At 54.6% G+C, this 23,072-nt stretch overlaps 2 protein-coding genes across 8 annotated transcripts in view; one reads left to right on the forward strand and one right to left on the reverse strand.

Annotated features, from left to right (window-relative positions):
- Window positions 1-498, reverse strand: part of ADGRE3 (adhesion G protein-coupled receptor E3) — a 54,068-nt gene extending 53,570 nt beyond the window's left edge. For both annotated transcript variants that reach the window (XM_023246424.2, XM_023246420.2), the window contains exon 1: window positions 368-498. The gene's annotated coding sequence lies outside the window, so the exon portion shown is untranslated. The remainder of the gene's footprint in view (window positions 1-367) is intronic.
- ZNF333 (zinc finger protein 333) lies at window positions 456-23,005 on the forward strand. 6 transcript variants are annotated; one of them, XM_023246457.2, is made up of 11 exons: window positions 502-592; window positions 3,475-3,518; window positions 4,792-4,915; window positions 7,457-7,539; window positions 10,140-10,256; window positions 11,449-11,536; window positions 18,727-18,815; window positions 19,429-19,555; window positions 19,994-20,089; window positions 20,592-20,665; window positions 21,784-23,005. In XM_023246457.2, exons 2-11 carry the CDS (start codon window positions 3,516-3,518, stop codon window positions 22,879-22,881), a joined length of 1,899 nt encoding a protein of 632 aa, XP_023102225.2. In that variant the 5' UTR covers window positions 502-592; window positions 3,475-3,515; the 3' UTR covers window positions 22,882-23,005. The 6 variants fall into 6 exon arrangements, with proteins under 6 accessions (XP_044903093.1, XP_023102219.2, XP_023102221.2 ...); XM_045047158.1 differs by lacking the exon at window positions 3,475-3,518 and having other exon boundaries at window positions 456-592; window positions 8,783-10,256; XM_023246441.2 differs by lacking the exon at window positions 10,140-10,256.
- The last annotated feature ends 67 nt before the right edge of the window (window positions 23,006-23,072 follow it).

A 23,072-nucleotide genomic window follows, 5' to 3' on the forward strand; every position in this document is an offset into this window, starting at 1 on the left:
AGATCTTTTATTGTCTTGAACATTTTTTCACATGTTATTTTCAGTGAGAAAGGTAAGCTGGAGGAGAAACAAAATATATAATCCTCATCTTAGAAGAAATTAGACTGAGAAAGAAATCCTACCTAGGGGTATGTTTTTGTAGCGGTGTGCGTGGACCCAAAGGATCAGAGCGGAGGTGGGAGAAGTTAAACACTGAGCGTCCCAACTTGCCGGCGAGATCCCTCCCGTTTCCCCGCCCACCAAGCCCGGGACCCGCCCAATCCCCGCCCATCAGCCGAAGCCACGCCCCCAGCCCTGTCTGTCCGGCAAAGGCCCCACCTCTGCGTCCCCTCTCCAGGTCCAGTCCGACCCCATCCCAGAGCCTAACCTTCACCCCGCGGGGAAGGAAACGAGGACTTCTCCTCCGAGGCTGGATGAAAAAGGAGTCAACACGTCTCTCACTGCCTGAAGCACCTCCGGCCCCGAGAGCCGCAGCGCCGGCCACTTCCGCTCCTCGCGTCCGGAAGCGGAAGTGCGCGGCTGCGGCCGACTGCGGCGGGTGTGCTGGGCCGCGCGGCGCGCCGCGGTGGGAGTGTCTCCGGCCGTTCTGCAGGTGCGGCCCGGCCCCTCGGGGAGGCGGGGAGGGCCCTGCGGGCGCGGGGAGGGGCCGAAGGGCCCAGGACAGCAGCCCCGGCCGCAGTGCCTGCCCCCAGCGGTCGCCCCGGGGGCCCGGAGGGGGTCCCGCACAGCTCGGCCTCGCAGCCGTCGTCCCCGACCCCCCCGGCTCGGGCCCCTTGCCCCGCGTCCCCGCGGGCGGGACTGTCGCCCCATCCATCGAAAGGGAAATCGCGGAGTACCGTCCAGGTTCCGCAGCTCAGGAAGGTGGTGCCACCAGGCGGCCCAGCCTTCTTCACCCGCCCTCCGGGATCTGTAGGGCCCTGCGGGATCTCCCCGGAGGCCAGGGAGCTGTTTATTAGTAATTCACGTTTCATTTCCTATGACGTTTCACGTCGTCTAGCTCTGCGACTGGAAAGTTAGGTCGGAATCTGCACGTGCAGATTGGTGAGCGACTTGTCAAGCGAATGGAAAAGATGGATGATCCCTCTCTCAAGGGATGAATTAGATGACAGATTTTTGGTTTTGGTGATTGACGATTTGCAGCTCCTTAGCTTAGGGCTTGTTAGCTTTCCTTTCCTTTTTCCTTTCGTTTTTCTTTCCCTTTTCCTTCCCTTCCCCTTCCTCCCTTCCCCTCCCTCCCTCCCTCCTTCCTTCCTCCCTCCCTCCCTCCCTTCCTCCCTTCCTTCCTTCCTTCCTTCCTTCCTTCCTTCCTTCCTTCCTTCCTTCCTTCCTTCCTCCCTTCCTCCCTTCCTTTGAAAAGAGCTTTTAATTTGCCTGTGAGCATTCACTGAGAGATGAGGGTATCTTAAGAAAAGCTATTTCCCAGTTATGTCGCAAGTCTTATTACCATCAAGGAAAAGTAAGATTACTCACTTTTCACGGCACCTCCCACCCGAGTTACCCCAACCCTATGAATGAATAACCACAAGGCTCAAAGACGCGGGATTCTTGGAAAGAGATGAGGTAGCTTTGTTAGTACTGAGAATTGAAATTAAGTGGGCCATAAATGGGGTGTCTTTTTGAAATTTTAGGGTTAAAACTAACTTTCGAGACGTGAGGAAAAAAATTAATTCTGGAAGAAAATTGGACATCGGATTTCAATTTTACAGGAGAGGTGTTTGTTTTCAAAAAGAGCACAGGTCCTGCCTTGCCTTTCTGGAAAGACTTAACATTGTTTCTCAAAGGCATCTGAAAACTAGTGTTGGTTTATGTTATGTGAACAGGCATCTTAAGTCATTTTTATCTTGGATTTTGTGGTGTTCTGTCGTTGTTCTGTGTGTCCGTGCAGGTGCGTGCCTTCTTAGGCTAGCCATGCCGCATTGTTCTTGGGGAGTGTGGATTGTTTGGCACCTTTCCTTTGGGGTGCCCTCTGTGAACCGGGAGAAACAAAGTGACTGAAGTAGATACAGTACTTGCCCCTGTGGGCAAGTTTCTACTGTAATTATCTGCTTTATTCTCCTTTAAATTAATCATGAGCTGGGTACTGTGGAAACGTGGAGCGGGAGAAATTGGGGAGGAGGTCAGGAAAAATATCTTACAAGGCACAAATGTTTGAATCCCCACCCCCCCCGGCCCCCATGAGCTAGCTGCGTGTAGCTAGACAAGGGGTCGGCTGTAGGAGTGGGGAGGAGATTTGAGAGAACATTCCAGATACACAGTTCCTTAGGCAGGACTCGGCCTGGTGTGTTCCAGGAGCTGAGAAAAGACAGGGACAGCCGAAGTAGGGGAAACAAAGTGTGGAATGGCGGAGCCCGGTTGGAGAGGAGAGCAGGCCCTGAAGGCCATGGTCAAATCTGACCCAGTGCTGGTTTCCATGAAAAACGTCTTATTGGAACACATTTGTTGCTGTGTGGTCTATGGCTGCTCTCGTGCTATGACCACAGTCCAGTAGCTGCTTTAGAGGCCATTTGGCCCACAGCTGCCTAGATATTTACTGCCTGGACTTTTTAAGAAAACGTTTGCCAGCCCCTAGTACATAAAGTACTTAGTATGCATCAAGTGCTGTGGTGGTGGCAGGAGTTGGAGTCCCGAAAAAAAGTGGACCCAGGTTCGTACTTTGGGAATGTATGTGGCAGCTGGAGAGGGAGAGGCAGAATCACCTAAACAAGTAAATTAAAAATTGCAACTTGATCACAGCCATGGAAGAAAAGTAGAGTCTGTTGGAGGTATTTTGAGGGAATGTAACGACAGGGGAAATAATCCTTTTTTAAAAAGTGTTTACTTATTTATCTTGAGAGAGACAGAGAATGAGCACAAGCAGGGGAGGAGCAGAGAGAGAGAGAGAGAGAGAGAGAGAGAATCCCAAGCAGGCTCCACACTGTTAGTGAAGAGCGCTGGACGCGGGGCTCGATCTCGCCCTGAGATCATGACCTGAGCCGAAGTCAAGGGTTGGATGTTTAACCGACTGAGCCACCGAGGTGCCCCTAATCCTTTTATTAATTTTTTTTAATGTTTATTCATTTTTGAAAGAGAGAGACAGAGCACAAGCAGGGGTGGGGTGGAGAGAGAGGGAGACACAGAATCCAAAGCAGGCTCCAGGCTCAGAGCTGTCAACACAGAGCCTGATGTGGGGCTCAAACTCACGAACTGCGAGATCACAATCCGAGCCTAAGTCGGACGCTCAACCGACTGAGCCACCCAGGCGCCCCTTTAATCCTTTTATTAGATGAGAGGAACCACCAGAAATGATCAGGGGTTGTGGTCTGGAAGGTGGGTCTGGGCCCAGTATGTTGCTTATTGGGGAAGATTCCGTGTAAGGGTTTTGCTGGGCCTCCTTGCTGGAGACCCACGGAAGTGGGAGCACCTGGGCCAAACCCCTGTTCACTGCCCTGCTTCCACCCTGACCCCTTTCTCTTACCTTGGTTTCTTTTATTGCAGGGAGGACACCTAATGAGACCTTAAATCCTGGCACTGGTGTCATGGTGAGGGGGCTGGGAGAGTTGGAATTGTTGAGGGGGGGATAATTCTGTCCTCTGGGCCCTGTCCCCTCTCTCCCCACCCCAAAATGAGGAAGAAACGGGAGGGGTAGTGTGGAGCACCTTCTGCCTTGCCCCCGGGGACCTGGTGGCCTCTTTCAGTGCCTGGCCTCTGGAGGGATCTGGCTCGGGAGGAGGGTCCCCACAGTGACCCCGGGGGCTCTGAGCTGAACTCCAGAGTCTGACTGCAGAATGAGGTTCATTTAGATTTTTAAAAAATGTTTATTCATTTTTTTTTGAGAGACCGAGCATGAGCAGGGGAGGGGGAGAGAGAGAGAGGGAGACACGGAATCCAAAGCAGGCTCCAGGCTCTGAGCCGTCAGCACGGAGCCCGATGCGGGGCTCGAACTCACGAACCGCGAGATCACGACCTGAGCCGAAGCCAGATGCCTAACCGACTGAGCCACCCAGGCACCCCTGAATGAGGCTCATTTAGAGTCGGTAGCAGCAGAGCTCCACCGGGGCCATCCCTTGTGAGGCCTCCCCAAACCACGCGTGTCTGTATACATTTAAATTAATTGAAATTCAGTAAAATTAAAGGTCAGTTTCTCAGGGGCCTGAGTCACATTTCTCAAGTGCTCAGTAGCTACACATGCTGGGGGCTGCTCTCTTGGAAAGCACAGACAGAGAACATTCCCACCATCTCATAGAGCTCGACCAGACCATGCTGAGCTCGAGGGTTCTGAAATTAAAAGGCCGTTGGGTTTCTCAGGCGCGACGGAAGTCCTGTTTTAGCAACTCATAAAAGGATTACAAAGTGCTTATGTGAGTCTTGGGAGGGGTTCTAGGGATTTCACGAAAATTATGTGATGGACCCCAAACTTGTGATGCCTTAAATAAGAAATGTAGGAAAAACTCTCCCTAGAGCCCAGAGATCGTCTCTGCAGTGGTGGCTGAAGTGGCGAAGAGAGCCAAAGCCCGCACTCTGGCATTTCTCCAAATGTCAGAAGCGAGGAAATGTCTGCTAGGGTGGCCATGTGATCCCTGTCCCGGTCACAGCAACGACTCACTGTTGTGGGTACGGCACAAAATGAGCCGTGGAGATGGCCAAACAGATGGGGCATGGCGGCGTGCCAATGAAACTTGAAAAGACAGGAGGCGGGCCGGGTTTGTGGAGCCCTGCTGTGGAGACAGTGTCCCGAACGTTCTCCCTTCCCCGGTGATAACCAGTTGTCCTGCAGGTGGGTTTTGCTGAGCCAGCATACGTGTGTTGTTGTAGGAGTCAGTCACCTTTGAGGATGTGGCGGTGGGGCTCCTCCGGGAGTGGGCATTACTGGACGGTGCGCGGACGAACCTGTGCCGATACGTGATACTGGACAAGTGCAGGACTCTGGCCCCCAAGGGTAAGGCTGGCATCGGGCTGGTCCTTCTTCTTCTTCTTCTTCTTTTTTTCAAGTTTATTTTTTATTTATTTTGAGAGAGAGAGAGAGAGAGAGCAAGCAGGGGAAGGGCATAGAGAGCGGGAGAAAGAATCCTAAGCAGGCTCTGAGCTGTCAGCACAGAGCCCGATGCAGGGCTCGAGCCCACAAACGGCGATACCATGACCCGAGCCAAAGGCAAGAGTCAGATGCTCAGCCGACTGAGCCATCCAGGCGTCCCATGGCTGGTCCTTATATGCAGGTGCCTAATGCTTCTTAAGGGTCGGCTACGCGACCAAGGAAGGTATGTGGGTATCTGCAGGATAAGAGCCTCATCCATGGCAGTGCATCCATTCTCCCCAGAGTCAGAACCGCGTGGGTCTCACTGAGCTTGGACTTGGGCTTCAGGGCTTCATCCCCATGGTGCAGAGAGGAGGGTATTTGCGGTTTGGGCCCTTGTGAAAGAGCTTCGCTGAGTTCGTTGGAAATGGGGCATGATCACTTTGCTACCCATGGTGGTCGCTCACCGCCAGGAGCTGAAGCCTACTGCCAACCCTCGCTCCCTCTCTGAGCACGGGCATCTTTGTCCAGGAGCGGGGACTCCACCACGCAAACCCAGTCTGGGCTCCCAGCTGGGGCCGGGGCAGAGCTGAGGGCCCTGTGGGTGTGGGTGAGTGTGTGTGTGGTGCCCGCCGGGTTGGGGGGGGGGCGGCGTGCTGGGAAGTGTCAGCCTGAGAGCGTTTCAGAGGCCCAAGGGGGAACGAGGCTCTTTGGGGTGACGTTTCTCTAGTGAGCTCCTTCAGTGTTCCTTCTCTTCTGCTGGCCTTCTTCTCCTGCCTGTCTTTGGTCTCAGAAAAAGATCTGTTTGAATCTCTCTCTTTTAGTTTTTAAAGTGGAAATACTCACACCATAAAATTCACCCTTTTATTTTTTTTCAACGTTTATTTATTTTTGGGACAGAGAGAGACAGAGCATGAATGGGGGAGGGGCAGAGAGAGAGGGAGACACAGAATTGGAAACAGCCTCCAGGCTCTGAGCCATCAGCCCAGAGCCCGACGCGGGGCTCAAACTCACGGACCGCGAGATCGTGACCTGGCTGAAGTCGGACGCTTAACCGACTGCGCCACCCAGGCGCCCCAAAATTCACCCTTTTAAAGTGTATGCAGTTCAGTGGTTTTTAGTATATTCACAACGTGCAGCCATCACCAGTATCCGCCCCCCCCCCCCTCCCTGCCACCTCCATCTGCTTTCTGTCTCTGGATTTGCCTGTTCTGGACGTTTTGTACAAATAGGATCACGTAAATGTGGCCTTTGGTCTCTCTTCTTTCCCTAGTGTAACGTTTTCCGTGTTCGTCCACACATAGCATGTGTCCCAGCCTTGTTCCTTTTTACTGCTGAGTCCTGTTCCGTTGTACGGGTAGACCACGTTTTGTTTGTCCAGTCATCTGCTGATGGGCATTTGGTTTGTTTTCACTTTTTTGGCTCTTGTGAGTAGTGTTGTGAACATTCACGTACCAGATTTTATGTCTCCAGTTCTGTTCGGTTGATACTTAGGAGTGGAGTGGCCGGGTCATTGACTTAACTTTTTTTTTTTTGTTTTATCTTTTTTTAATGTTTACTTATTTTTGAGAGAGGGAGAGAGAGAGCACAAGCTGGGGAGGGACAGAGAGAGGGAGACACAGGATCCGAAGCAGGCTCCAGGCTCCGAGCTGTCAGCACAGAGCCCGACGTGGGGCTGGAACTCACAGACCGTGAGATCATGACCTGAGCGGAAGTTGGATGCCTAACCGACTGAGCCACCCAAGCGCCCCGTATACTTAACTTTTTGAGGAACACCAAACTGCTCCCTCGGACAGGCGCATGCACCATTTTACATTCCCACCAGTGGTGGTAGAGAGTTCTGATTTCTCCACGTTATACCCACACTTACTGTCCAATCCCTCTTTTTTTTTGTTATTGTTTATTTATTTTGAGAGAGAGGGAGAGAGCATGAGCAGGGGAGGGGCAGAGAGAGGGAGAGAGAATCCCTAGCAGGCTCCACACTGCCAGTGCAGAGCCAGATGCGGGGCTCGATCCCACGACTGTGAGATCACGATCTGAGCCCAGATCAAGAGCCAGACGCTTAACCGACTGAACCACCCAGGCACCCCTCCGGTTCCTCTTTAAATTGAACATTTCTGCTGTGTTCTTTGTCTAATTGCTTGCTACTTGTTTCTGTGATAATGCTGTCTTACTGGCGACATCTGTCTCCGTCTCCATGGGAAACAGCCTCTCATCCTGGCCCCCCGCCCTGGTCGCTGCCAAGTTCGTCACACGCCCATAGTCCTCAAGAGCCTCCCTTTGCTCACTGATGCCTTCTTGCCTTTCAGTATTGTCCCCAGTTGAGAGTCAATACTTCAAAAACAGTATTTTAAAACAGCGAATAAATAAATAAATGAATACACAAGTATATATTTTGGTCAGTTTCATACCCCTATTTGTTTCTGAAAGAACTTAACTTTTTTTTCCCCCCCCAATTCATTTTAGACTGGGACTCTCGACTCAAATCCCAAGCGTCTCCTCCTGTGCAGGATATTTTGGAGGAAAATTCATCCCCGGGTTTGCACATGGTAAGATTCACGAGGGCTTGTCCTTGTTCCCCCTCTCGGGAGAAGGTGAGGAGTACGTGGGTTGCAAATGCACACCAGGGCCAGGGGGCCGTGGGGGGGCACTTCCTCAAAGACATTCCCACGTCATGTGAAGCCGGTGCCCATGGCTCGTGAATTTGGACAAGCCTTGCCTGTCCCTCGAGACCCTTTCTTCCCGGAAGGTTCCCCTGAGTCAACATGTCCGTTAGCGGGAGTCAGACATCGGTCGTGTGCGGTGCGGTTCGCTCCTCAACAGTCACGGGAAACTCCTGCCTGCTGGAGAAGCCCCAAGGAAGTCGGGAACGGGAGAGAGCCCGCACTGCCCTGGAGCCTGCAGCCCGCCTGAGTGAGGCGCACGTCTGAGCGCGCTGCAAATGTGCCTCGGCGGGGAGGGGAGCAGCCCTGGGCGCTTCACGGGTGTCAGCAAGGTTGCCCTCATCGCTCACCCGCTGCCAGGAGCAGACTCTGCCCGGAGAGTGGATTCGGCCACAGCCCGAACGCCTTCAGGAGGAACTCTCACCTGGACCTGACTGAGACAGCCCTGGGGGACAGCCACCTGACTTATGTAAAGGATGTGAGAGCGCTCTCGTGGATCGCTCCCCACTTAGGGGACACGTCGAGATCCCACGCTGGAAATCAGCCCTTGTCAAAGCGTGGAAAAGCCTTCAGAGCCGGCTGGCGCGTCCCAGTGCACCAGGGAACATACATCGGGCCCCCCGGCCCCCCATTTTGGCCCTGACTTCCTGCCTCCCCAAACTATAGGAATTTCCAAGGTTTGAGTCCCCAGACTTTTGGGGATTTCAAAGGTTAGGGTTCAGGTTTGGATAGAGGGACATACAGAGCCCAGTCTCCCCACCCCTACCCCCATTCCCATCCCCACCCCCACCCCCACCCCCACCCAAGGCTGGGCCTGTTTGTGCCAGAGTCAGTGAGATCTCTGGACTCCCTCAGTCTGAGCCCCTCCACCTCTGTCATGGCTGGTGTCAGTCTCACAGCGTCAGAGACGCCGGCTCAGTGGAGGGGGTGGCGTGGCCTGGATGGTAGAAACCTGCTTCATTCCTTTGCTCTGAGCGTGCAGAGCCTCAACCCTGCACAGCCTGGTGTGGGCTGCAGGGCAGCGGAAACCCTCAGCCCTGCACGGCTCGCATCAGACCCCAGAGCAGCTGAGACCACCCCCCCTTCCCTGCCCAGGTCCTCCTCACTGTTGGTTCACGTTTTTGTTTAGGTGGAGAATGTCCTCCAGTAGCTGCTTGGGAAAGGGCGTGTTGCTTTTGAGGCCCTGAAAATATGTGAAAATATCTTACTGGAGCTGCCGGCTTGCAGGGGCCTCATCTGGCAGGATCGTTGTGGTAACCCCATGCAGAACATTCTGTGCATCGTTACAGAGCCCTGGACTAATGCTTGTGCAGTGAAGGAATGAACACGGGTACCCCAGGCCTTCACCCCCCCCCCCCACCATGAGCAGATGGACCCTGTGAGGGAGGGAGCGAGGATGGCCCACATCTGTCCTCTCCAGTTTCTGTGGGCTCTTTCCTCTTAGTACGGGGTTCCAGCACCTTCCGCAGAGCTCCACCTTCAGCTCAGAAGCGAGCACCGAGTGTGGGAGAGGAGGGGCTTCTGCTGCATTGAGCCCCAGGAAGCAGGCGGTTGCAGAACGTTCTGAGCGGGGAGAGGAGGGCCACTCGGACACGCACGTGCAGAAGTTGAGTGGTTCGTCATGAAGACACGTAGCCCGTAAGTGGTACGGCCACGTTTGGAGCTGGGAGTCCAATCCAGGCCTACTGCAGAGGTGCAGAGGTAGCCACCGGGACCTGCTGCCCGGGGGTCACACATCCTGCCACGCGGCTGAAGGCGCTGACTGTTGGGCTCGTCCTTCCGGGTTTCAGTGGGCCTTGTCCCGACGACTGAGGCCCCCATGGCGACCCTGAGGCCTCCCTGTCATGGCTAGATAGGCCAGGGGAGGGCACAAGAGAGCTGGGGACTGCTGGTAGAAGAGTTCCGAGAGGAGGCTGCGGAAGGGGTGTCTCCGGGCTCAGTCCTTCTACCGTCCCAGCCGCCCTCCCCCGTGCCGTGTCTCCTCCATGCTGTTTCAGGGCATGGGGATGTTAGCTTGTGCGAGCGCTGGAGAAGGGCAGCGTTCAGAGGACGGGCTCTGGATGGCAGGGCAGATGTAACCCAACTGTGGCCCGTAGGTAGGCCCCGTGATTGATGGATGTCAAATAGACAAACACAGGCTAAGAAAACACCGAACAACGTTCCTATTCAGAGCTAAGGGCTCCCAGCCTTCCTTGAGTGAAGCACGTTGCAGTGTCTCTGAGGGCCCGTGGCCTGACCTGCAGTCGGGCCCCCCACCCCAGAACCAGAAAAGGTCGGGTCCACCTTGGCGCCTGTGGCATGATTGGTCCTTGAGACCCTTGGTGGCTGGCGCTCACCGTGGAATAGGGGGAGTCACCGGATCTGAAGCTGCCAGACCCGCACGCCTGACTTCTCACAGCACTGCCCCCGAACCGAGGGTCCCTCGGGCCCAGAACACACTCCGTGCCGCCTCTGTCCTGCTCCGTCCCCTCCGTGCCTTCTCCTAGGGGCCGGGGCCAGACCTGAGGATGCACATCAGGCCCACAATTGGAGACAGACAGACACCTTCGATTCCAGAAGACCGGCTGTCTCTCGGGCTGTCATCTTGGTCTTCTGGATATGTAGTAAGCCTGGGAGGAGGTTTGCTGTGAGGGCCCAGCCCCAGCCAGAAAGGCCTGGGCTTTGAGACTTCTGCAGATGGGGTCGCGGGGGGAGAGGGAGGAATCTAGGACCAACTCTTGGAAACTGGGGACAGGCTGGAGGCCCAGGCTCAGCTCCCCGGCAGGAACTACCACATGGGTCCTGGCGTTCCTGTGTCCCCAGGGTGGTGGTGGCCCAGAGCAGGCCTCCAGGAGGAGCAAGCACCCAGGGCCTTGGCCCTGCCTCCCCTGGCCCAGCTTTTCTTCCTCCATTCCTTCCACTTTTACTCCCACCCTGTCCATGACCGTGAAGCCTATAGGAATGAGTGATCATGTGATCCCAGGGCTGGGTGGAGAGCCCAGGCTGGTGACTGAGCTCTTGGCCCAGGGTCCTGTGTTTCCACCCTAAGGTGGAGAGAGGATCAGAGAAGGACACTTTAAGGCGTGCTTTGATTCTTACCCCCGGGGAGAAGGGCTGCCCCCACCTGCCCAGGCCCCTCGCCTGTCCTGAGACACCTGCCACATTTTCTTTCCATCCACCACTAAGTCCTGGGAGTCCCCTCCCCGCCAAACGTAACTTATCTCTAACTGCTCCTGCTGTCCCCACTGCCACCACCCTGCCCAGAGTTACTGTTAGTTCTCGGGGGCCCCTGGAACTGCTCCCTACAGGCCCCTGTTCCCACTGGGCCCCACCTTGGACACAGAGTCTAGAGACATCCCTTAGACATACAAGTCAGATGAGACACCTTTCCTGGGGAAGCAGCCACCAGTGGAGGAGAGTTCAGATCCTTTCTCTCACAACAGGGCTGCCTTCCGAGAATAACTTACTAACTATTCCTCGCGTGTCCAGGCCCACCTCCACATCGCCACCCCCCCCCCTCCCCCAGCCTGCTGGTCATCTACGCCCTTCTTTGCTCCAGCGTTTCCCCTGCTGCTGGAGGCAACTCCCCCAAGGCGGCCCCCTCTCCATCCCATTTTGAAGTTGAAATTCTACCACAGGGTTGAGTGTTATACTCATGAATTGGATTGGTCTGGACAGGCTAAATTGGGCATTGTCCCAATTTTACCATCGTGTGGCTCGGAGCAGGGTCAGTCTTGCAAATTCAGTCAGGGCGAATGGCTGTGAGCACATTCCATCGACCGTGTGACCCTAATCTGTCCCTGTCACTGTGTCTAGGGGCGGAAGGCGGCCGCGCAGATTCAGAGGGTGGCTGTGCCGGTGCCTGCACTGAGTCTCCCTGAGCTGAGGATGGTTGGGGATTCTGGTGAGTGAGCACTGGCTGGAAATGGCAGCCCGAGGGCCTCCCGTGTGCTGTGCTGTGTCTGGGAACTTGGATCTCCCGCCTTCATTTCCTGGGACAGCAGGCATTTCCTTGCCCCTTAAGGAGGATCCATAAAATCATGTCACCATTCTTTACGTATTCAAGGGGAAAGGTACTTTCTCAGGATCGTGAGCTGGGATTCTTTCTGTGCGTTGTTGTTGTTTTGTTTTTGGTCTTTGGTCTTTTTGTTCAGAAAGAGTAGACTCCATTCACCTGTGGCTAGGTCCAGACCTCTTTCTGGGCAAGGTTAAATTCTTCACTCCACAATTATGTTGGTGCTGAATTGACAGTCAAATTTACTCTAAATTGAATATGTTTTAACTGAGCTTATAAAAAATGAGGTTGAAACAGGCTGCATGTCCTGAGGAGTGGGGGGGAGGGGGGGTGGAATTAATTCCGGAGGACAAGTGATATCTTAGCTTTAATTTCAAGGGATTTGCTTCCTTCCATCGTGCCTTCTTTAAAAAAAAATTTTTTTTTATACATTTATTTAATTTTGAGAGAGAGAGACGGAGCACTAGTCGGGGAGAGATAGAGAGAGAGGGAGACACAGAATCTGAAGCAGGCTCCAAGCTCCGAGCTGTTAGCACGGAGCCCGATGTGGGGCTTGAACTCCCAAACTGTGAGATCGTGACCTGAGCCGAAGTCGGACGCTTAACCGACAGAGCCACCCAGGCGCCCCTGCCTTGAAGTACTCTTCAACGTTTATTTATTTTTGGGACAGAGGGAGACAGAGCATGAACGGGGGAGGAGCAGAGAGAGAGGGAGACACAGAGTCAGAAACAGGCTCCAGGCTCCGAGCCATCAGCCCAGAGCCTGACGCGGGGCTCGAACTCACGGACCGCGAGATCGTGACCTGGCTGAAGTCGGACGCTTAACCGACTGCGCCACCCAGGCGCCCCGAGTACTCTTAAGATACTTAGAGTACCTCATGCCTTTGAAGTACTCTTAAAAATTTTTTTTAGTGTTTATTTTTGAGAGAGAGACAGAGACAGAGACAAGAGTGCGAGCAGGGGGCGGGCAGAGAGAGAGGGAGACCCAGAATCCCAAGCAGGCTCCAGGCTCCGAGCTGTCAGCACAGAGCCGGATGCGGGGCTCAAACTCACAAGCTGTGAAATCATGATCAGAGCCGAAGTCAGACGCTTAACTGACTGAGCCACCCAGGTGCCCCTTGAAGTACTCTTAAAGTGCTTAGAGTACCCTGTACTTGAAGGACTCTTGAAACACTTGGAATACTCCATGCTCTTGAAGGACTCTTGAAGTACTGTAGTTGGCCACCCTGTGGTGAGACGGGCCCTGCGAGAGAATCTCAAACAAGACATTGACCCCTCCCCTGTGGAGCTCACAGTCTGCCTGGGCAGTCAGATGTTTCAGTGAAGACCAGAATATGATGGAAGCATGTAACACAAGGACTTTATCTCGAAGGCCGAGCGGAGTTTCGGGAAATTTGAAGTCAGACCATGGGTTCTCACCTGCGGCACTGGCGACACTGGGACCAGATCATTCTCCTTGGGGGCGGGGGGCGCTTTCTGTGTGTTGTGGGGCCTCCACCCACTAGATGTCAGTAGCATGTCCTGCATTAGCCAGCCAGGGCCGCCATAACACAAAGGGCCACAGACTGAGCAGCTCAAAGAAGAAACATTTGTTTTCTCACGGCTCTGGGGGCCAGAAGTCCGAGATCTAAGGGCTGTGATCTGTTCTGGGCATCTCTCCTTGGCTTGTAGATGGTTGTCTTGAGTTTTCTCTTTGTACGTGTCTGTGTTCAAGTTTTGTTCTTACAAGGACACCAGTCAGAGTGGATTAGGGCCCACCCAACTGGCCTCATTTTAGTTTGATTAGACCTCATGTCTGGATATGGTTATATTCTGAGGTGCTGGGTAGCTGAAGTTTTGGAGGGGCACAAGGCCATAACAGGTCCTAGTCGTGACAGCCGAAAATGTCTCCAGAAGCTGTGACTGGTCCCTGCCTCTGCCCCCCAAGATCATACGCTGAAGTCCTAACCTCCCATCTGACAGTGTTGGAGACTGGGCCTTTAAGGAGGTGGCTAAGATTAGTTGAGGTCATAAGGGTTAAGCTCCAATCCCATAGAACTGGTGTCCTTATAGGAAGAGGGAGAGACACCACATTCTCTGCTGTGTGAGGACACAGTGAGAAGGCAGTTGTGTACAAGCCAGAAAGTCAGCTCTCACCAGAACCCGACCATGCTGGCACCCAGCCTCCAGAACTGGGAGGATGTATTTTTTTTTTAATTTTTTAAATGTTTTTATTTATTTATTTATGTATTTATTTATTTATGTATTTATTTATTTATTTATTTTTAAAAATTTTTTTTCCAACGTTTTTTATTTATTTTTGGGACAGAGAGAGACAGAGCATGAACGGGGGAGGGGCAGAGACAGAGGGAGACACAGAATCGGAAACAGGCTCCAGGCTCCGAGCCATCATCCCAGAGCCTGATGTGGGGCTCGAACTCACGGACCGCGAGATCGTGACCTGGCTGAAGTCGGACGCTTAACCGACTGCGCCACCCAGGCGCCCCTGTTTTTATTTATTTTTGAGAGAGAGAGAGAGAGAGAGACAGAGCACGAGCAGGGGAGGGGCAGAGAGAGAGAGGGAGACACAGAATCCCAAGCAGGCTCCAGGCTCTGAGCTGTCAGCACAGAGCCCGACGCGGGCTCGAACCTGTGAACTACAAGATCATGACCTGAGCTGAAGTCGGGCACTCAACCGACTGAGCCGCCCAGGCGCCCCAGTAATTTTTTTTTAAAGTTTATTTATTTTGAGAGAGTGCATAGGAGGGGCAGGAGAGAGAGAGAGAGACAGAGAGAGGGAATCCCAAGCACTGTCATTGTAGAATCCAATGCAGAGCTCAGACTCATGAACTTCAAGACCATGACCTAAGCTAAAATCAAGAGTCAGACACATAAATGACTGAGCCACCAAGGTGCCCCGGAAATAAATTTCTACTGTTTCAGCCCCCCTGTCTGTGGTATCTTGTTATGTAGCAGATCTGACCAAGATACCAGACTGCCATATGTCCCCTGGGGGACGAGTATTGGCTTAGACTGTGATGCACGATTACTGTATCATTTAGGTTGGCAAGATGTTGGGCTGTTTAGAGAAGGTTTGGTGGGGAGGATTTCAGGCCTAGAAATGGCATCTGGAAAATTCCTTGGGGGGCAGAGAGGCCGGGATGCCCAGGGCCCCATGGAAGGCTGTGCAAAGGGAGCAGGGAAGGGGAGCGTGGTGTGAGCTGACTAGAGAGGGTGGGGCTCTGGAACATTCAGCCCTGGAAGCATGAATCCTGGCCTGTGTCCTTAGGCTGCTGGGAGCCAGGGATGTGTCTGGGTGAGCAGTGCTGTGCATCTGTGGTTTTAGCAGAACCCTCCAGCACCTGGGGGGTGGCAGGGCCTCAGGGAGGGTGGAGGGGTGTGTGGAGGCAGTGAGGAACAGAGTGGTCGTGGCCTAGGCCCCAGGTGAGTGCGGAGTGGGTGTGGTGGGGTCCCTGAGACCGTACCCGGTCGTGGCCATTCGCTAGGAAACCCAGGCCTCGGCCTGCAGTCGTGCTTAGGGTGGCGATTTATCACAGCGAAGGGACACAGAGCTGAGTCCTTGGCGCATGAGGTGAAGTCTGGAGGAGTCCAGGCCCAAGCTTCTGGAATCCTCTCCCAGTGGAGTCACACAGGACGTGCTTAATACCCCCTGCAGCAAGCCGTGACAACACATGTGAGGTGATGTCTACCAGGGGAGCTCAGTAGAGGCTCAGAGCACAGGTTTTCACTCGGGGCTGGTCACAAAGGCACCCTTGACTCTGCCTTGAAGTACTCTTAAGTCAGGCGTGCACCTGACTCTGGTCAGCATGTCCCAGCCTCCCGGAAGGAAAGCAGGCGTTTGGCACAAACCCCAGTGTTCGTAGAAGGAATTTAAGCAGGGTGAGCCCCTCTCACCAGTTAAGGTGCTGGGAACCCTCTCAAGATCCGTGTTCCCAAGGGCCGCCAGTCAGGCCTGTGGCGTTAGCTCTTGTCTACACGGTAGGGAATCGCAGGGTGATTTAAGGCCTGTGTGGGAGGTTGAGTTGAGATAATTTGCCGAGTCCCGTATACTTTCACTTACCAGACAGTCTGGAGCATTCCTGTACCAAGTGGGGTGAGGGGCGGTGAAAGGAGAGGGGCCCAGGCTTGTTTTCGCGAAGCTTCCAATCCCACGAAGGTGGCGGAAAATACACACCTAAGGCAGCAGATAACCACGTGGTACAAATAGGTGAGGGCTGTGAGGAAAGGGGGACGGTCCTTCTAGAGAAAGGAAGGACACTGGGGAGGGGGAGGGGGAGGTGCTCTGAGGGAGTGACCTTTCAGTGGACTCAGAAGGGAAAGGCCTGATGTGGCATTAGCCACAGTGAGGACAGGGGTAGGAGGAAGCGGAAGTGGTGGGGGGGGGGTGCTCCCTGTAGAGATGGCAGCACTGATTTTCTTTTTTTGGATTACTTGTTGGGGTCTGGAGAGCGTCAGGGAGGGGTGAGAGGCATGGATATCACTTCCTGAGATCAGGGGCACTGGAAAGAGAACAGGCTTTGAGAATGAGGCGATGAGCACATATTTTGGGGAGGGAGGGCACGAGACAACAGAAATTCACGTCTCGCGGTTCTAGAGGCCAGAAGTCTGAGATCAGGGTGCTGGTGGGGCTGTGCTGCCTGCGAGGCCTGGAGGGAGGCTCCTTCCTGGCATCCGGTGGCGGCTGGCAGTCCCTTGGCCTGAAGTTACATGGCTCTGGTCTCGGCCTGCATCGTCACGTGGCCTTCTCCCCTCGTGTGTCCCTGCTTCTGTCTTTCCTCCTCTTAGGACACCAGTCATACTGGGTTTGGGGCCCCCCCGACTCCACTGTGACTTCGTCTTAGCTAATCACACCTGCCAAGACCCTCTTCCCAAGTAAGGTCACGTTTTGAGGTACTGGGGAGGTTACGACTCCATAACTCTGGGGGGGGGGCGCAATTCAACCCATGACGGTGTGCCCTCTGTACCCCCCCCAACCAAATTCATGTCCTCCCCAGATACCAAGTACACTCAGATGATCTTGACACCCCAAGAGTGGGTGTCTTGACACCCACTTCAGCATCGACTCCCAAATCCCAAATCTCATCAGCTCAGAAAAGTCCTTGTGTCCTCATATGAATCATCCAAATCAGGCATGGGTGAGATTCAGGGTGTGGTCCGTCCCGGGGGGCAAAATTCTTCATCTGTGAACCTGTGAACCGAGGAAACAAGTCCTCTGCTCCCATAATGCAGTGGTGGGACACGCACCGGGCACTCGTTCCCTCTCCCGAAGGGAGAGAAAGAAGAGATCATGGGTCCCAAGCAAGCTCCAAACCCAGAAGGGCAAGTTCAAGGCTTGATGGCAATCCTCTGCTTGGAGGGGGGGGGGGGCGCGAGGGGAGGAGGGGGGCAGTAGTCCCACCCCCAGCTCACTGAGTCCCCAGGACAGATGAGTGGGGACACGAGCTGATGGTGTGGAGATGGGTCTGGAGTTGAGGGGGGAGAGTCAGCCCGGGGTCTGGGCCTGGTCAGGCCGTGAGGCTGCCTGCTGAGGCAGAGGCTAAGGGGAGTGAGGACAGGGGTCACAGTCGCGTGAGGGACGGAGGAGGGTCTTGTACGGAGGAGGCTAGGGCCGTGGTCACTGAAGCCCCCGGGGTGGTGGGCTTCAGTGTGGAAGGATGGAGGGCCGAACACACGACTGGATCCCCACCGCAGATGGGGGTCGCTGGTGGTCCGAGTGCGGTGCCTGTCCTTGTGATCATGAGTGAGCGGGAGGTGAGGAAAGGGACACAGAGGATTGGTTGCCCACGGCGGGGAAGCAAAAATATTATGCATTATGTAGAGGGAAAAGCAGAGTGTTGTGGCTTAAATTGCGGTGCCCCCCAAAAGACCCATTGAAGTCCTAACCGCCGGTACCCGTGACCGGGACTGAGACCTTACTTGGAAATAGGGTCTGTGCAGCTGCAGGTTAAGATGAGGTCGTGATGCGGGGGCCCAGAGTGACTGGTGTCCTTTTAAGGAGAAAACACCAGGTGCAGACAGGGACACTCGGGAGAGGACGGCCATGTGATGACAGGTGCATAGATCGGAGGGACGCAGCTGCAGGCCAAGGAGCACCCAGGATTCTGGACAGTCGCCGCCAGAAGCCAGGAGGAGGCGAGGAGGGATTCTACCCAGAGTCTCAGAGGGAGTGAAGCCCTGCTGCCACCTTGGTCTTGGACTTGTGGCCTCTGGAACTGAGACAGAAGATGTATCTGGGGTTTTGAGCCTCTCAGTTGGTGGTGCTTGGTTACAGCAGCCCCAGGAAAGGCATACATGGGGTCAGAGATTGGACGTGGGTCAGGGTGCTGTGTTTTTGTTTTTTTTAATGATTAGATGCAATTAATTTTCTTCATTTGCATGATATGCTTTATTTTTCAGTTCAGGATTAGTTCCCAGGGGGAAAGGTCCCGTGGCAGGGGGAGGTGAGCATGTAGGGAGACAAGGGATGGTGGGGGAGGTCACTCGCTCACCTGTCACGGGCCCCGGGTGGATGGAGGGGTGTGGTGGATTTGAAGGCAGGAAGGGGAGATCCTTCCTTCTCGTAGGCAGACCCCTGGGGTGGTGGCCGCTTCTCTGGCCCCTGCTTGTGCTAAGTCCTGGGCTGCCCCTGGCCCTGCAGAGTGGGGCAGAGGAAGGAGCTGAGCAGCTTGGGAGGGAATGCTGACCCAGGGCTGAATCAAGGGGCAGTGGGGGTGCCCCAGAAACCCCAGGGGCTGTCGACTTGGGACTGTATAACTCCAGAGATTTGGAACGGAAGCAACATGTGCATATATGTGCGTGTTTGCACGTGTGTCCGCGTGTCTGTCTGTTTCTGTGCGTGTGTACTCGTCCGTGTGTGTCTGTGCGTCCGTGTCTCCGTGCATGCGTGTGTGAATGCATGCACGTGTGTGTCCTCGTGTGTGTGCACGTGTGCCTAAGCACGCAAGCGTGTGTGTGTGTGTGTGTGTCGTACGTGCGTGTGCATACGTGTGTGCACCTGTGATCACTTCACCGTTTTGGGGCGGGCAGCCCAGGGGTCCTGTGGGTGTGCTCACTGGGCCTCCTGGCTGCCCTCTCCTGTAGCTCTGCTTGCCCAGGACCCCACCTGGCTCCGGAAGGAGAAGACAGAGGGGGAGTCTGTGGCTCCTGGGATGCTGCTCAGCTGTCCGCAGGTGAGTAGGAAACCCCTGTTGCTCAGGCCCTGATTCTCCTCCCTTGGTCTGGAGCTTCTCGCCCCCACAGGGCTGGTGTCCAGGCTCCTAGGCCCTGGGCCTGTTATAGTGTCAGAATCGGCGGGGGAAGGGATGTGGGGCAGCCCAGGTGGCGGTCCCGCCCCTTCGTTCAGACCTTCCCTAGCCGAGGAGTGCCTGGTTCTACTGGGCACCAGGAGGGAAAACAGCAAGGTTGTGAGCTGTCCTTGTTCGCTAGTCCTCACGGTTTCCCAGGACAGATAGCGGTCATTTACCACGTGTTTCTCTCTTGTCTGCCACGTGCTCAGGCCTGTGGGACCCTGGAGCCGGAGGGGAATAAAACTGCCGTGGCTTCCCAGCTGGTAGCTAAGTCCTTCGATGCCACACCTCTGGATGCTGTCCCTCGGGGACAAATGTGCAGATGGAGGAGAGTTCTAGTTCTGGGGCCTGAGCCAAGGGGCAGCCTCCGAGAGACCTCAGGGCCCCGTGTGACAATCCTCTGCACGGTCTTCCTTCCCCAGGCCGGCCCCTCACCAGCCTCTTGGGTACTGGTGGGGGTGCCCCCTGGCTGAGCTGGGATGGGTGTGTGTTTCAGGAACCAGTCACCTTCGAGGATGTGGCTGTGTTGTTCACTCCGGAAGAATGGATGTTTCTAGACTCTGCCCAGAGAAGCCTGTACAGAGATGTGATGCTGGAGAACTATAGGAACCTGGCCTCTGTGGGTAAGGCCAGCCCCGTGGCTTCACCCACATACCCATGCAGGCCCTACGGGTCCCCGGAATTGTGCCGGTTTGGGAAATCGAGAGGCGAAAAAAGAGAAATCCTGCCCTCACGGTGCTTACGGTCTAGCAGCTTCCCTGTGGCGATGGAGGTCTCTCTGCTGCTTTCTGTTTCTCCACGGTTAAAAGTGCCTGGGCTTTTCTGGTGCCTCTCTGAGTCAGGCCCTGGGTTTTGGGGACCAGAGAATCCCATTATCCTTTGGGGCCCAGTGAGGGAGCTTGTACTTTGGCCCCTTAGTGGAAGGGCCCGGCCGTGCCCATCGGAATTTAGGGGTGCTCATTTTGTTCTTCCCATCTCCGGTGCCCCCTAAAGACGTCAGGATACGGGCCCCAGTTTACTGGCAGGCACGGCTCACGCCCTGCGTATTTCCCCACGAGCAGGAGATCAGCTCGGCAAATTCAGTTCGTTTTCCCATTTGGAGCAAGGAGAAGAGTGGTGGCCGACGGAGAGAAATGTCTTCCCGGGAAGCTGTCCAGGTGACGCTTTCAGTGACCTTGACGAAGCCGCTCTACTGGATGCCACCGCCTTCCCTCTTTATCCCGAATACTTTACTCTGGTTTCACAGGATGATTTGTCCTGCCTCCTCGTCACCTTGGTCACCTCCATGTGTCTGTTTTATCCTGTGTGTGTTTTCCGCGGACGTAGCGTGTGCATGTTTTATCCGGTGCCTCCCCGCCCCCCGTATGATCTCGCTGACACTTTCTCTCAATTTCGGCCTCAACCTTCATAGGCTCCTTTCTCAGTAACTTATCTTCCATTTCTAATCCTTGTTGCTGTGGTTACATAGCTCCTTACAGAGCCAGATGCCTTAACATTTCCTGGACACTCTGATACATCCCTCCCCTTCCCAGTTTCTTCCCGTAGTTAGAATCGGTATTAAAAAAGCACAAAACCCCACATGCCCTGCTTATTCATCTGGTTGCCCTGTTTGTACGGTTTTCTCTGTGCTCTTACTTTTCCCTTCCTTGTCCATTTCAGAACCTTCGCTTCCACCCCAAGGTTCAGTTCCTAGCCAAGATATTTTTGCAGAGATTTCCGTCAGCATGGAAAGGGTAAGGCACCCAAGGAGCATTCTCGGTTCTGTTGTAGGACGAGTCTGGGGTTGCTGCAGGTTAGAAAAGCAGGGCTGCCTGGCTGGCTCATTCGGAGGAGCCTCCGACTCTTGACCTCGGGGTGGTGAGTGTGAGCCCCATGTTGGGTGTAGAGATTCTTTCAATCAATCAATCTTTTTTTTAAAACATTTAAAAAAAATTTTTTTTTCCAACGTTTATTTATTTTTGGGACAGAGAGAGACAAAGCATGAACGGGGGAGGGGCAGAGAGAGAGGGAGACACAGAATCGGAAACAGGCTCCAGGCTCTGAGCCATCAGCCCAGAGCCCGACGCGGGGCTCGAACTCACGGACCGCGAGATCGTGACCTGGCTGAAGTGGGACGCTTAACCGACTGCGCCACCCAGGCGCCCCTAAAAATTTTTTTTAATGTTTATTTATTATTGAGAGACAGAGCACGGGCAGGGAAGGGACAGAGAGAGAGGGAGACACAGAATCTGAAGCAGGCTCTAGGCTCTGAGTCGTCAGCACAGAGCCCGATGTGGGGCTCGAACTCCCAAACTGGGAGATCATGACCCGAGCCGAAGTCGGACGCTTAACTGACTGAACCCCCCGGGCGCCCCAAATAAATCAATCTTAAGAAAGAAAGAAAGAAAGAAAGAAATAGCATGAGGCCAGAGAGAGAGAGAGAGAGATTGATTCAAGGTGAGTGGTGCTCACCCAGGAGAACACAGTGTCCTGGGAGAGAGTCTGTGAAAGTCATGAATTGGGGAAAACTCTACGTGTAGATTAAGGCATGTGTCTTCGCAGAGTTCCCACAGGCAACCGCTTGCACCAGTGAACAGGTACCAAGTGTTTAAGGCTCCGTGTGGCTTTAACTCGGCAAAACTCTGCATCTGAGAGGCCTCATGAAAGTAAAGACAATGACAGTGCTTTGTGGGCAGCATCCCCTTGAAGGGACTCGGGGCGGAAATGGTCCAGACTCACTAAGAGAGTAGATACTAAAAGGCATCTATGCCTCGGCTGTCGATACCTTTCCCTTACGCCCAGTTGCCCCCCGGGGGAGAATGTCTGTGAACGTAATAAAGCCTCAGGTCTTCGTATTTTCCTCCATTGACAGGGGCGGCCTCAGACGGGAGAAAACCTCTACAGACCTAGTGAACTCGGAAAACCCTCGCCCTGCGTCCAACCGCTTTTTCAGTACCAGAGCATTCGTGCTGGAGGCGACCCCTGCGAATGCCTAGAGAGCGGAAGATCCCTCTTCCAGCCCGCTCGGCTCCTCGCGCCTGAGAAGATCCGCCGTGGGGACAGAACCTTCGCGTGTCGCCAGTGTGAGAAGTCCTTCAGATACAGCTCCGACCTGATCAGGCACGAGAAGACCCACACCGCGGAGAAGTGCTTTGAGTGTCAGGAATGTCGGCAGACCTTCAAGTACTCCTCGAATCTGCGGCGTCACCTGAGGACTCACACCGGAGAGAAGCCCTTCGAATGTGCCCAGTGTGGGAAAACCTTCACCAGGAACTTCAACCTGATTTTGCACCAGAGAAACCACACGGGCGAGAAGCCCTACGCATGTAAGGACTGTGGGAAAGCCTTCAACCAGCCGTCCTCCCTGCGGAGCCACGTGAGGACTCACACCGGCGAGAAGCCCTTCGGGTGCAGTCAGTGTGGGAAAGCCTTCAGGGAGCACTCGTCGCTGAAGACGCACCTGCGAACGCACACCCGGGAGAAGCCGTACGAATGCAGCCAGTGCGGGAAGCCCTTCCGGACGAGCACGCACCTGAACGTGCACAAGAGGATACACACCGGGGAGAAGCTGTACGAGTGCGCTACGTGCGGCCAGGTGCTGAGTCGCCTCTCGACCCTCAAGAGTCACATGCGAACCCACACCGGAGAGAAGCCCTACGCGTGCCAGGAGTGCGGGCGCGCCTTCAGTGAACCTTCGTCCCTCCGGAAACACGCGAGGACCCACACGGGCAAGAAGCCCTACGCGTGTCAGGAGTGCGGGCGCGCCTTTGGTCAGTCTTCACACCTTATCGTGCACGTGAGGACCCACACCGCAGGGAGGCCCTACGCGTGCAGTCAGTGTGAGAAGGCCTTCAGGCACAGCTCTTCGCTCGCCGTGCATAAAAGGGTTCATGCTGGGAGAGAAAGCGCTAAGAGCGGTGGCCTGCCTCTATCAGTGCCCCAGCCGTATGTCGGGCCCCTTGCTGATTAATGTTCGACTTTTATTTTTTTAATTTAATTTTTTAATTATCTGAGAGAGAGAGAGAGAGAGAGAGAGAGAGAGAGAGAGAATGCACGTGCATGGGGGAGGAGCAGAGAGAGAGAATCTTTTTTTTTTTTTTTTTTTTTTTTAGTATTTATTTGTTTTTGAGGGAGAGAGAGACAGAGTGTGAGTGGAGGAGG

Source organism: Felis catus, chromosome A2 (genome assembly GCF_018350175.1).
Source record: "Felis catus isolate Fca126 chromosome A2, F.catus_Fca126_mat1.0, whole genome shotgun sequence".
Taxonomy (NCBI): Eukaryota; Metazoa; Chordata; class Mammalia; order Carnivora; family Felidae; genus Felis; species Felis catus.

Bases quoted from the DNA above. Each gene is read 5' to 3' on its own strand.
- ZNF333 (XM_023246457.2), top strand. The intron at 10,257-11,448 runs GTAAGCCTGGGA...CACTGTGTCTAG, and splicing joins CTTGGTCTTCTGGATATGTA to GGGCGGAAGGCGGCCGCGCA. The intron at 19,556-19,993 runs GTAAGGCCAGCC...CCCCACGAGCAG, and splicing joins TAGGAACCTGGCCTCTGTGG to GAGATCAGCTCGGCAAATTC.